This window comes from Centruroides sculpturatus, unplaced genomic scaffold, assembly GCF_000671375.1.
Source record: "Centruroides sculpturatus isolate CEXI.00-Female unplaced genomic scaffold, Cexi_2.0 scaffold1090, whole genome shotgun sequence".
Taxonomy (NCBI): domain Eukaryota; kingdom Metazoa; phylum Arthropoda; class Arachnida; order Scorpiones; family Buthidae; genus Centruroides; species Centruroides sculpturatus.
The window spans coordinates 160,829-173,305 of NW_019385317.1; the positions used below are offsets into that span (position 1 = coordinate 160,829).

The 12,477-nt window shown below is 31.2% G+C and overlaps 2 protein-coding genes across 2 annotated transcripts; both read left to right on the top strand.

Annotated features, from left to right (window-relative positions):
• Nucleotides 1–590: 590 nt before the first annotated feature.
• On the top strand, nt 591–6,064 carry LOC111637555. The gene has a single exon (XM_023383063.1). It carries the CDS (start codon nt 2,620–2,622, stop codon nt 3,694–3,696), a length of 1,077 nt encoding a protein of 358 aa, XP_023238831.1. The 5' UTR covers nt 591–2,619; the 3' UTR covers nt 3,697–6,064.
• LOC111637561 lies at nt 3,968–5,509 on the top strand. The gene is made up of 2 exons (XM_023383067.1): nt 3,968–4,094; nt 4,290–5,509. Exons 1-2 carry the CDS (start codon nt 3,968–3,970, stop codon nt 5,507–5,509), a joined length of 1,347 nt encoding a protein of 448 aa, XP_023238835.1.
• Nucleotides 6,065–12,477: the final 6,413 nt, after the last annotated feature.

The following is a 12,477-nucleotide window of genomic DNA, read 5'->3' on the forward strand; positions in this document are numbered from 1 at the left end:
TATCGACTCAAGATACGTATACTCTACATAAACCAGTACGAATAAATTATACGCGTCGTAAAACTAAAGCTCTATATCAAGGAGAATTATTTCAATTTGATCTGATGGATGTTCGACAATTTTCGAAAGTCAATAATGGAATAAAATATTTATTATCAACTATCGATGCGTTTTCTAACTATGCGTATGTAATTCCAGTTAAAGACAAAAAACCGGAAACAATAAAAAAAGCGTTTCAAAAACTATTTAGAAAAATAATTCCTCGGTATCTCCATACCGATAAGGGTAAGGAATTCATGAATTCTGTTATTAAGGATTTATTTAAAAAACATCAAATAAATCATTACTATACTCATTCCGAAACGAAAGCATCGATAGTGGAACGATTTAATAAGACCTTAAAAAATGAAATTTATCGTCTTATTACTTATCGAAATTCCAATAAATATATTGATAAATTAAACGATTTGGTACGAGCGTATAATAATAGCACGCATCGAAGTATAGGAATGTCTCCGGNTCAAGCGTTTATAGGTAGAACGAAATACTTTAAAGATGCATATTTAACCGCGACATCAAAACTGTACGGTTATTTATTAATCGATTTCCACTCGTCCACGGATAAGGAATTGTGTTTGTGGGATTCGTGTTTTCCCGACAACCAAGGCGTGTATTGGGTTTATATTCCACAAAAATGAAGAATATTAAAAAAAATTATCATTTGTTAAATGTGCTTGCAAAGACAACACTCGCTCAGAGAAAGGCTTTGTTAAAAGAAGCTTCCCCCGATCAAATAAAAGTCATATGCGAAATTTGCGACAACACGCTTAAAGGTCATTTGCCCGTTAATGTGAACAAGTTAAAAAAATATAAAGGATGTATACGGAAACTCGCAAATAAGAAAATAGGTCTCCAAGCAAAAAAGAAGATTTTGGTAAATCAATCTGGAGGATTTTTAGACGCAATTTTAGGTCCAATAATATCATTAGCTAAAAAACTTTTTGAATTCTAATGGCACAACGAATGGCTCTACTACCACCTGAATTGATACCTAAATATCAATTACAAAAACCGGAAATATGGTTACACGATAATATTCAAGATTTATTAGAAGAAAGTACTTTGACGGATGATTTGAAAGTTAAACTATTAAGTCAATTGATTTCGAGATTTAAACAAACTATCCATGCACCGAAAGAACCGATTCGAGTTTCTTTAACATCGCAACCAACCGAAGAATCTCAACAACAATTGCCCGAACCGACAAAACCATCGTCTATCGAAGATCAGATAACAGTCTCGATACCGCTAGCATATCAAAAGTATGTTCCGCATATCATTCAATTATTAAAATCTTACCAATACGATTGGAACGAAAAAGGAGAATTAGTGGTGAATAACGAACCAATAATAAACAGTCACATAGTAGATTTAATGTCCTATCTTATGCGAACGAGAAAATCGACCATTGTACCCCCGGGTTTTGACACCTTTTGGAATGGAATTATCAAAGCGAATATACCCAAAGAATGGATTGGAAATAAAGCATTGTCGACTCGATTAAAAATAGGAGAATCCCCCGTACTTCGTTTTCGATCGCCATCGATTCCATCGCCTCCGATTCGATCGATTAGTGTTAGGAAAAAAACTGGCGGAGCATCTGCTACAAAAATTCCTAAACGAGTTGCGTCGTCTAAAAGAAAGCATATTTCATGGAAAGATTATTGAGATCTATTTATTACACTCCATCTCATCCCGCATCGTTTGGCGGCGTAACAAGCCTAGTAAAAGCAACAAAGTTGCCGAGAAAAACTGTCGAAAAATGGCTATCGACTCAAGATACGTATACTCTACATAAACCAGTACGAATAAATTATACGCGTCGTAAAACTAAAGCTCTATATCAAGGAGAATTATTTCAATCCGATCTGATGGATGTTCGACAATTTTCGAAAGTCAATAATGGAATAAAATATTTATTATCAACTATCGATGCGTTTTCTAAATATGCGTATGTAATTCCAGTTAAAGACAAAAAACCGGAAACGATAAAAAAAGCGTTTCAAAAAATATTTAGAAAAATAATTCCTCGGTTTATCCATACCGATAAGGGTAAGGAATTCATGAATTCTGTTATTAAGGATTTATTTAAAAAACATCAAATAAATCATTATTATACTCATTCCGAAACGAAAGCATCGATAGTGGAACGATTTAATAAGACCTTAAAAAATAAAATTTATCGTCTTATTACTTATCGAAATTCCAATAAATATATTGATAAATTAAACGATTTGGTACGAGCGTATAATAATAGCACGCATCGAAGTATAGGAATGTCTCCGGCCGAGGTTAAACCCCAACATCATTCGCAAATTTTTAATCGACTTTATGGTAAAACGAAAACTAAAATAAAATATAAATTTAAAATCGACGATAGAGTTAGAGTTTCTAAAAAACGAAAAACTTTTACGAGAGGTTATTTACCCGGATGGAGTAAGGAAATTTTCATTATAAAAGAACAACATCCTACCAATCCAGTTACTTATATCCTGAAAGATTATAACAACAACACGATTAAAGGACGCTTTTATAACGAAGAATTGCAGAAAGTAAAAAATGGATAATTTTTATGTGACTCTAATAAGCACCGCGAGTATGGATTTTTTTCCAAAAAATACTCAATCCTCCTTCACATCGAAAATTAATCCACCGATAAATTTAACAGGATCTTGGGAAGTGGGTTTATCCCAAATAATAATACCACGTTCGTGGTTTAATATCACTAGTGAAAATAACAAATACGTCATTACTACTAAGGAAATGAAATTGATTAAAATAAAAGCCGAAGATTTATCTACTCTAATTCCGTTACAACCTATGCAAGGAAACAACTCGAGTCATATATTCGAAAATATTACGAATAATTTGAAAGTTTTGAAAAAGGATCATTTTATTAATTTTTCTTTTAACAAAGACGATAGCACTGTAAAAATTTACGTCGCTAATGATTGTGAATTGCGTTTACTTCCAGATAGTGGTGGCATATTTCTCTCTATGCTGAATTTAGATAATCAAAATCCGTTCATTATACAGGGAGAAGAAGAACTAACATTTCGATATACTCCGTCTTTACAAGATTTTAGTGGAGAATTTTTTACTTTAATCGAGAAAAATAGGTATGTAGAAGAAATAAGAACCGAAAATGTTGAAAATATATTACAAATACCGAGAGGATTATACGGAACAAAAGATTTTCTTAAAGCATTTCAGATAATAAGTTTTAAATCGCTTCCGGATAAAAAGCTTCTATTGAAAATTCCACGGGGATCTTCAGTCAAATTTAATAAACAATTAAAAGATATATTAGGATTTGATCAATTAGAATATCCCGAAGGAGAATTTATAGGGACGTATCCTTTAGAATTAAATGCTGGAATAACGGAAATATTTGTATATTCTAATATAATAGAATCTCATCATGTAGGGGATACTTCGGCTCCGTTGTTTCGAGTAATTCCCCTCATGGGAGAAAAAGAACAACAAATTGATAAAATTTATAACACTCCATTATTTTTTCCCGTTCGAACCAATCACATAGAGACTATATCTATAGATCTGCGCTCATCCACGGGTGAAAACATAATTTTTACTTCTGGAAAATCGCTTTTGGTATTATATTTTAGACGAGTATAAAAATCCATTTTCACAAAAGAATCATTTATTTAATAAAATGAAGCTTAAACCAGAGGACTGTATCGCTTATTATCGATCGCAGGCGGGAGGATTTTTTTATCCCGATTCTATATATCCGCACACCCGTTATTTTACCCCTCAATCGGGATACGGACAATACTTTAAAGGTCGTCCGATCCAATGAGGATACGGATTTTTTGGAGACGTGTTCAGACAAGCAATTCCAATATTAAAAGATGCGGGAAAATATATTGGAAAGAAAGCGTTAAATATGGCAAAAGATATCGGATCCGATTTACTCAGCGGGAAATCGTTAAAAGATTCCGCCCTAACACGTATAAAAGAACTAGGTGAAGGAGTGAGAGATGACGTCATTCAAAAAGTTCAAAGCGGGTCGGGTAAAAAACGAAAACGTCGAAGAAAAAGCGTAAAACAAAAGAATATTAAGAAGAGGAAGGAAGTCGATATTTTTTCTTAAGAATAAATGGACCCCTCATCCTGTCCGTGTCTCAAGTCCGAGCTCGCTTTTTTCGCCACAATCCCCACACAGCTGTCTATAGAACATACTACTGCGACAATCCTTTTTCCAATAGCCTCCATAAGTAACCAAACATCTCCTATAGAATTTTTAATTCCCGGTTCGGGTGAAAGCTTAATAGATTTGAGCAGTATTTCGATTAATGCTCAATTATCCGTTACTAAACGAAATGGAATGGCTACTTTGGATACGGACCTCGTTACTCCCGTAAATAATTTATTGCATAGTATGTTTTCACGATGCACCACTTTGTTTAATGATAAATTAGTATCGACGCATATAAATTATCCCTATAAGGCAATAATAGACGCTCTCTTATTTTCGTCTGAAGAAGCGCAAAAAACTTATTTAACTAGTTCTTTTTTCTACAAAGATACCGCTGGATTTTTAAACGAAACCGATCCGATTAAAGATGTAGACGAAGCCGATCCGATTAAAGATGCCAAGAATGAAGGATTAATCGCTAGATTTAAGAAAAGTAGACAAAGTCAAGTATTGGATTTATATGGACGACTTCATTTCGATTTTATTAATCAACCTAAATTACTGATAAACGGCGTAGATGTTCGAATAAAATTGGAACGTTCAAAAGACGCTTTTGCTTTAATGGCAAATAGCGATAACTATCAGATTCGATTAAAGAATATTATGTTGAAAGTAAACAGAATAGAGGTTAGTCCTAGCATCTTACTGGGAATGGAGAAGACTTTGGAAAATTCCGTAATTAAAATGCCTTATAGACGAGTTAATATTAAAGTGTTTACGCTAAGTAAAGGTATTTTGAGTTCAAATATTTCAAACGCAATAATCGGTCAAATCCCGAAAAGAATTATAATCGGATTAGTTCGTAATAATGCATTTAACGGACAGATCGATTTAAATCCTTTCAATTTTGAAAATTTCGATTTAAATTATATTTCTGTTATAAAGGATTCGATTTTAATTCCTCCTAATCCTTATACTCCCGATTTCGACGAAAAAAGCTACGCTCGAAGTTATGCAACATTATTCGAAGAGATGGGTGGAATTCCCTACGGAAAATACGCTAATATATCGTATTCCGACTACGCGCAAGGATACATGTTTCACGTGTTTGATTTAACTCCTGATAAGGCAGCGTCTGAAAATCATACATCGATAATAACACACGGAAACATTAGCATAGATTTAAAATTCAAAAGACCGTTACCGGAGACAATTAATGTTGTTTGCTATTTAGAGTATCGCAATACAATAGAAATCGATCGATCTCGGAATATTTTCATCGATTATTAAACGATGGATACGATTACCCTATGGAAACTAGCATTAGGAGATCCAGAAATTAGCAAGACATTTGGAGGCGTCTATCCATCGGATTTATTACCCGAAAAAATCGGAAAAAAGAAAGGATTTATAGTTAATACCGATAGCAGTCTAAAGCCGGGACAACATTGGATAGCGATATATTTTCAAGATTCGACGTGTTTTTACTTCGACTCGTATGGATTTCCCCCCAAAATCCCCTCGATTATAAAATTTATTCGTCGGAATTCGAAACAGTTACGCTGGAATCGATTGACTTTGCAAGGACCGTATAGTTTTACGTGCGGATACTTTTGTCTATATTTTCTCTATAAAATATCGAGAAATCAAGACATGCGAAAATTACAACCTAATACTAAACAATTCAATGACGCTTTTGTAATGAGATTTATACACAATAATTTCCGCTTGGCTAAATTACCATCTAATATAAAAATTAACTGTAATCAATGTAGCATTAGTTTACTCAAATAAAAAATCTATTTAAAATTAAAAAATGTGTTTTTATTGAACCTGGAAAAAAAACTAATATTAAATTTAACCGCCCATATCCGAAAAATCAAAGAAATATTTTTTTATACACCATTTTTTTCTTTATTCTACCATGTCCATTTCTAAAAATAATATTAAATCGTTTAAGAAAAACTAAACAAATATATTTAAATTTTTTGAAAAAAGATCCTTACCATCAAGAAATAAAATAAGGGTTTCCCCCTTATAATTTATAATACACCAATTTTCCTCTTTTCTCAGTGATAAGGCAATTGTATCGCTAATTAATTTTTCTTTTCGTTTAAAAAATGACTTGTTGTTTAAAAAAAGTTCGTATTCTTTCCATTCATACACTTTTAGCTTTTCAAAAATCCTGTCGTTTAGGTTTGGGTTTAAAATACCGGTATATTTATAAAAATCGTGTATGTTTTCCCTCACCCAATATGGTTTTGGATATTCTAGAAATTAATAAGTTTTTAAGCTAACTAAAACAACTATTATATATTTAAAAAATAATTTTTAGTAAAATATAAAAAAATAAATACCTTTTTTTTCTTTTAACTTTATCCATTTGTTGTTGTCAGTTTTAAAACGAAATTTCTTTTCATTCTCTAAATTTTCGGGAATGATTACTGGAATCCATTTTTCGTCAATTAATTTTATTGCATGATAATACTCATACCCGGTTATTAAAAAATAATATTGGTAATGTTTCTCCTGAAGCATGGAGTTCATTTTGTCTGAGATATAAGGACGAAGAAGAAATAAAAGTATTTATATATTGTCCGACATTTTTTTTTATTTCCCCTAAGATTACTTTTTTCGTTTTTTTTCCCCTTCAAGACTTCCCACACAGATATTAAGAACTTTTTACACAATTAGATAATTAATGCAAGACTTCCTACGGGATAACTAATATATTATGTTTTTTTTNAAATAAAAAATCTATTTAAAATTAAAAAATGTGTTTTTATTGAACCTGGAAAAAAAACTAATATTAAATTTAACCGCCCATATCCGAAAAATCAAAGAAATATTTTTTTATACACCATTTTTTTCTTTATTCTACCATGTCCATTTCTAAAAATAATATTAAATCGTTTAAGAAAAACTAAACAAATATATTTAAATTTTTTGAAAAAAGATCCTTACCACTCATCAAGAAATAAAATAATGGTTTCCCCCTTATAATCAATAATACACCAATACTTCTCTTTTCTCCGTATTATTACTGGTGTCTTTCTAATTGTTTTGATTTTACCTTTAAAAATGATTTAGTCCCGCAAAAAATTTCGTATGTTTTGTACTCATACACTAATAGGTTTTTATAAATTCTGTCATTCAATTCTGAGCCATTAATATGTTTAAATAAATCATGTATGTTTTCATACCACCAATATGGATTCGTATATTCTAAAAAAAATAAGATTTTTAAAACTAACTAAAACAGATATTATATATTTAAAAAATAATTTTTAGTAANATTATACTCATTCCGAAACGAAAGCATCGATAGTGGAACGATTTAATAAGACCTTAAAAAATAAAATTTATCGTCTTATTACTTATCGAAATTCCAATACATATATTGATAAATTAAACGATTTGGTACGAGCGTATAATAATAGCACCCATCGAAGAATAGGAATGTCTCCGGCCGAGGTTAAACCTAAACATCATTCGCAAATTTTTAATCGACTTTATGGTAAAACGAAAACTAAAATAAAATATAAATTTAAAATCGACGATAGAGTTAGAGTTGCTAAAAAACGAAAAACTTTTACGAGAGGTTATTTACCCGGATGGAGTAAGGAAATTTTCATTATAAAAGAACAACATCCTACCAATCCAGCTACTTATGTCCTGAAAGATTATAACAACAACACGATTAAAGGACGCTTTTATAACGAAGAATTGCAGAAAGTAAAAAATGGATAATTTTTATGTGACTCTAATAAGCACTGCGAGTATGGATTTTTTTCCAAAAAATACTCAATCCTCCTTCACATCGAAAATTAATCCACCGATAAATTTAACAGGATCTTAGGAAGTGGGTTTATCCCAAATAATAATACCACGTTCGTGGTTTAATATTACTAGTGAAAATAACAAATACGTCATTACTACTAAGGAAATGAAATTGATTAAAATAAAAGCCGAAGATTTATCTACTCTAATTCCATTACAACCTATGCAAGGAAACAACTCGAGTCATATATTCGAGAATATTACGAATAATTTGAAAGTTTTGAAAAAGGATCATTTTATTAATTTTTCTTTTAACAAAGACGATAACACTGTAAAAATTTACGTCGCTAATGATTGTGAATTGCGTTTACTTCCAGATAGTGGTGGCATATTTCTCTCTATGCTGAATTTAGATAATCAAAATCTGTTCATTATACAGGGAGAAGAAGAACTAACATTTCGATATACTCTGTCTTTACAAGATTTTAGTGGAGAATTTTTTACTTTAATGAGAAAAATAGGTATGTAGAAGAAATAAGAACCGAAAATGTTGAAAATATATTACAAATACCGAGAGGATTATACGGAACAAAAGATTTTCCTAAAGCATTTCAGATAATAAGTTTTAAATCGCTTCCGGATAAAAAGCTACTATTGAAAATTCCACGGGGATCTTCAGTCAAATTTAATAGACAATTAAAAGATATATTAGGATTTGATCAATTAGAATATCCCGAAGGAGAATTTATAGGGACGTATCCTTTAAAATTAAACGCTGGAATAACGAAAATATTTGTATATTCTAATATAATAGAATCTCATCATGTAGGGGATACTTCGGCTCCATTGTTTCGAGTAATTCCCCTCATGGGAGAAAAAGAACAACAAATTGATAAAATTTATAACACTCCATTATTTTTTCCCGTTCGAACCAATCACATCGAGACTATATCTATAGATCTGCGCTCATCCACCGGTGAAAACATAATTTTTACTTCTGGAAAATCGCTTTTGGTATTATGTTTTAGACGAGTATAAAAATCCATTTTCACAAAAGAATCATTTATTTAATAAAATGAAGCTTAAACCAGAGGACTGTATCGCTTATTATCGATCGCAGGCGGGAGGATTTTTTTATCCCGATTCTATATATCCGCACACCCGTTATTTTACCCCCCAATCGGGATACGGACAATACTTTAAAGGTCGTCCGATCCAAAGAGGATACGGATATTTTGGAGACGTGTTCAGACAAGCAATTCCAATATTAAAAGATGCGGGAAAATATATTGGAAAGAAAGCGTTAAATATGGCAAAAGATATCGGATCCGATTTACTCAGCGGGAAATCGTTAAAAGATTCCGCCCTAACACGTATAAAAGAACTAGGTGAAGGAGTGAGAGATGACGTCATTCAAAAAGTTCAAAGCGGGTCGGGTAAAAAACGAAAACGTCGAAGAAAAAGCGTAAAACAAAAGAATATTAAGAAGAGGAAGGAAGTCGATATTTTTTCTTAAGAATAAATGGACCCCTCATCCTGTCCGTGTCTCAAGTCCGAGCTCGCTTTTTTCGCCACAATCCCCACACAGCTGTCTATAGAACATACTACTGCGACAATCCTTTTTCCAATAGCCTCCATAAGTAACCAAACATCTCCTATAGAATTTTTAATTCCCGGTTCGGGTGAAAGCTTAATAGATTTGAGCAGTATTTCGATTAATGCTCAATTATCCGTTACTAAACGAAATGGAATGGCTACTTTGGATACGGACCTCGTTACTCCCGTAAATAATTTATTGCATAGTATGTTTTCACGATGCACCACTTTGTTTAATGATAAATTAGTATCGACGCATATAAATTATCCCTATAAGGCAATAATAGACGCTCTCTTATTTTCGTCTGAAGAAGCGCAAAAAACTTATTTAACTAGTTCTTTTTTCTACAAAGATACCGCTGGATTTTTAAACGAAACCGATCCGATTAAAGATGTAGACGAAGCCGATCCGATTAAAGATGCCAAGAATGAAGGATTAATCGCTAGATTTAAGAAAAGTAGACAAAGTCAAGTATTGGATTTATATGGACGACTTCATTTCGATTTTATTAATCAACCTAAATTACTGATAAACGGCGTAGATGTTCGAATAAAATTGGAACGTTCAAAAGACGCTTTTGCTTTAATGGCAAATAGCGATAACTATCAGATTCGATTAAAGAATATTATGTTGAAAGTAAACAGAATAGAGGTTAGTCCTAGCATCTTACTGGGAATGGAGAAGACTTTGGAAAATTCCGTAATTAAAATGCCTTATAGACGAGTTAATATTAAAGTGTTTACGCTAAGTAAAGGTATTTTGAGTTCAAATATTTCAAACGCAATAATCGGTCAAATCCCGAAAAGAATTATAATCGGATTAGTTCGTAATAATGCATTTAACGGACAGATCGATTTAAATCCTTTCAATTTTGAAAATTTCGATTTAAATTATATTTCTGTTATAAAGGATTCGATTTTAATTCCTCCTAATCCTTATACTCCCGATTTCGACGAAAAAAGTTACGCTCGAAGTTATGCAACATTATTCGAAGAGATGGGTGGAATTCCCTACGGAAAATACGCTAATATATCGTATTCCGACTACGCGCAAGGATACATGTTTCACGTGTTTGATTTAACTCCTGATAAGGCAGCGTCTGAAAATCATACATCGATAATAACACACGGAAACATTAGCATAGATTTAAAATTCAAAAGACCGTTACCGGAGACAATTAATGTTGTTTGCTATTTAGAGTATCGCAATACAATAGAAATCGATCGATCTCGGAATATTTACATCGATTATTAAACGATGGATACGATTACCCTATGGAAACTAGCATTAGGAGATCCAGAAATTAGCAAGACATTTGGAGGCGTCTATCCATCGGATTTATTACCCAAAAAAATCGGGAAGAAGAAAGGATTTATAATTAATACCGATAGCAGTCTAAAGCCGGGACAACATTGGATAGCGATATATTTTCAAGATTCGACGTGTTTTTACTTCGACTTGTACGGATTACCTCCCAAAATCCGGTTGATTATAAAATTTATTCGTCGGAATTCGAAACAGTTACGCTGGAATCGATTGACTTTGCAAGGACCGTATAGTTTTACGTGCGGATACTTTTGTCTATATTTTCTCTATAAAAAATTAAGAAATCAAGATATGCAAAAATTACAACCTAATACTAAACTATTCAATGATGCTTTTGTAATGAGATTTATACACAATAATTTCCGCTTGGCTAAATTACCATCTAATATAAAAATTAAATGTAACCAATGTAGCATTAGTTTACTCAAATAAAAACTCTATTTAAAATTAAAAAATGTGTTTTTTATTGAACCTGGAAAAAAAACTAATATTAAATTTAATCGCGCATATCCGAAAAACCAAAGAAATATTTTTACTCACCATTAATATTTTATCGTTTTAATAAATGTAATCTATTCTATTGATTCTAGAAATAAAAAAGAAAATTAAATCATTTTAAAAAATTATTTAAATTTTTGAAAAAAAAAAATACTTACAACTTCAAATAAAATAAATAAGGTGTCATCATATTCCACCACTATCTTATTTTCTTCATTGTAATGTATAATGGCTTCTTCCTCTTCCATAATTTTTATTATTCTTTCACAAACATATCTTTTTTCATTATGATAAAATGTATATTGTTTATAAATTTTTTTATTAATGACAGTATAATCTTGTGGTCTTAAATATATATATGGAACGTGATGATTAAAATTATAAATATTGCAAAACTCCCAATCTTTGTCTGATTCATCTACAAATTAAAATTTTTTAAAAAATTTTACTAAAAAAATATGAGTTTTTTCTACAAATTAAAATTTAAAAAAAAATTTGTTTTATAAAATATAAAAAGATAATTACTTTTTTCTTCCAACACAAACGCTTTTCCATTTTCGTTGTTAAAAATTAAATCGTTTAGAGAAGAAATGTTTATGCATTCCCACGATTCATCTAATGTGTTATATCCTACAAATATTTTACCACTTCTTTTCACAATATATTATAATATGATTTTGATTTCTAAGGTTCCAGAAATCATTTTTAACAGCTGTCAATGAGAAATCATAATATTTATATTGTCTCTCATTTTTTTTTCAAGACTTCTCACCCATATGACTAATGTTTTCTTTTCTTCTTCAAGACTTTCCCACCTAGATGATTAATGTAATATGATTTTTTTTTCTTCAAGACTCCCCACTCACTTTTTTTCTTTAATACATTCTCAAGAAAAAATTCACACCCGTTATTGTATATTAACGGTGTCAAAGGGTAATAGCCCTTATTATCAAAAGGATATAAAAGCAAGAGAAATAGACAAATAAATTTATTAGTTTATCAACTCTCTCTCTTTCTCTACATCTAAACAAGAAAAGATGTCTATGGAAGGTAGGAT

Excerpts from the sequence above, each read along its gene's own strand:
- LOC111637561 (XM_023383067.1), top strand. The coding sequence starts at position 3,968 with ATGGCAAAAGATATCGGATCCGATTTACTCAGCGGGAAATCGTTAAAA. Across the intron at positions 4,095-4,289 it reads AAAAGTTCAAAGCGGGTCGG|CCTCCATAAGTAACCAAACA; the intron begins GTAAAAAACGAA and ends TTTTTCCAATAG.
- LOC111637555 (XM_023383063.1), top strand. The coding sequence starts at position 2,620 with ATGGATAATTTTTATGTGACTCTAATAAGCACCGCGAGTATGGATTTT.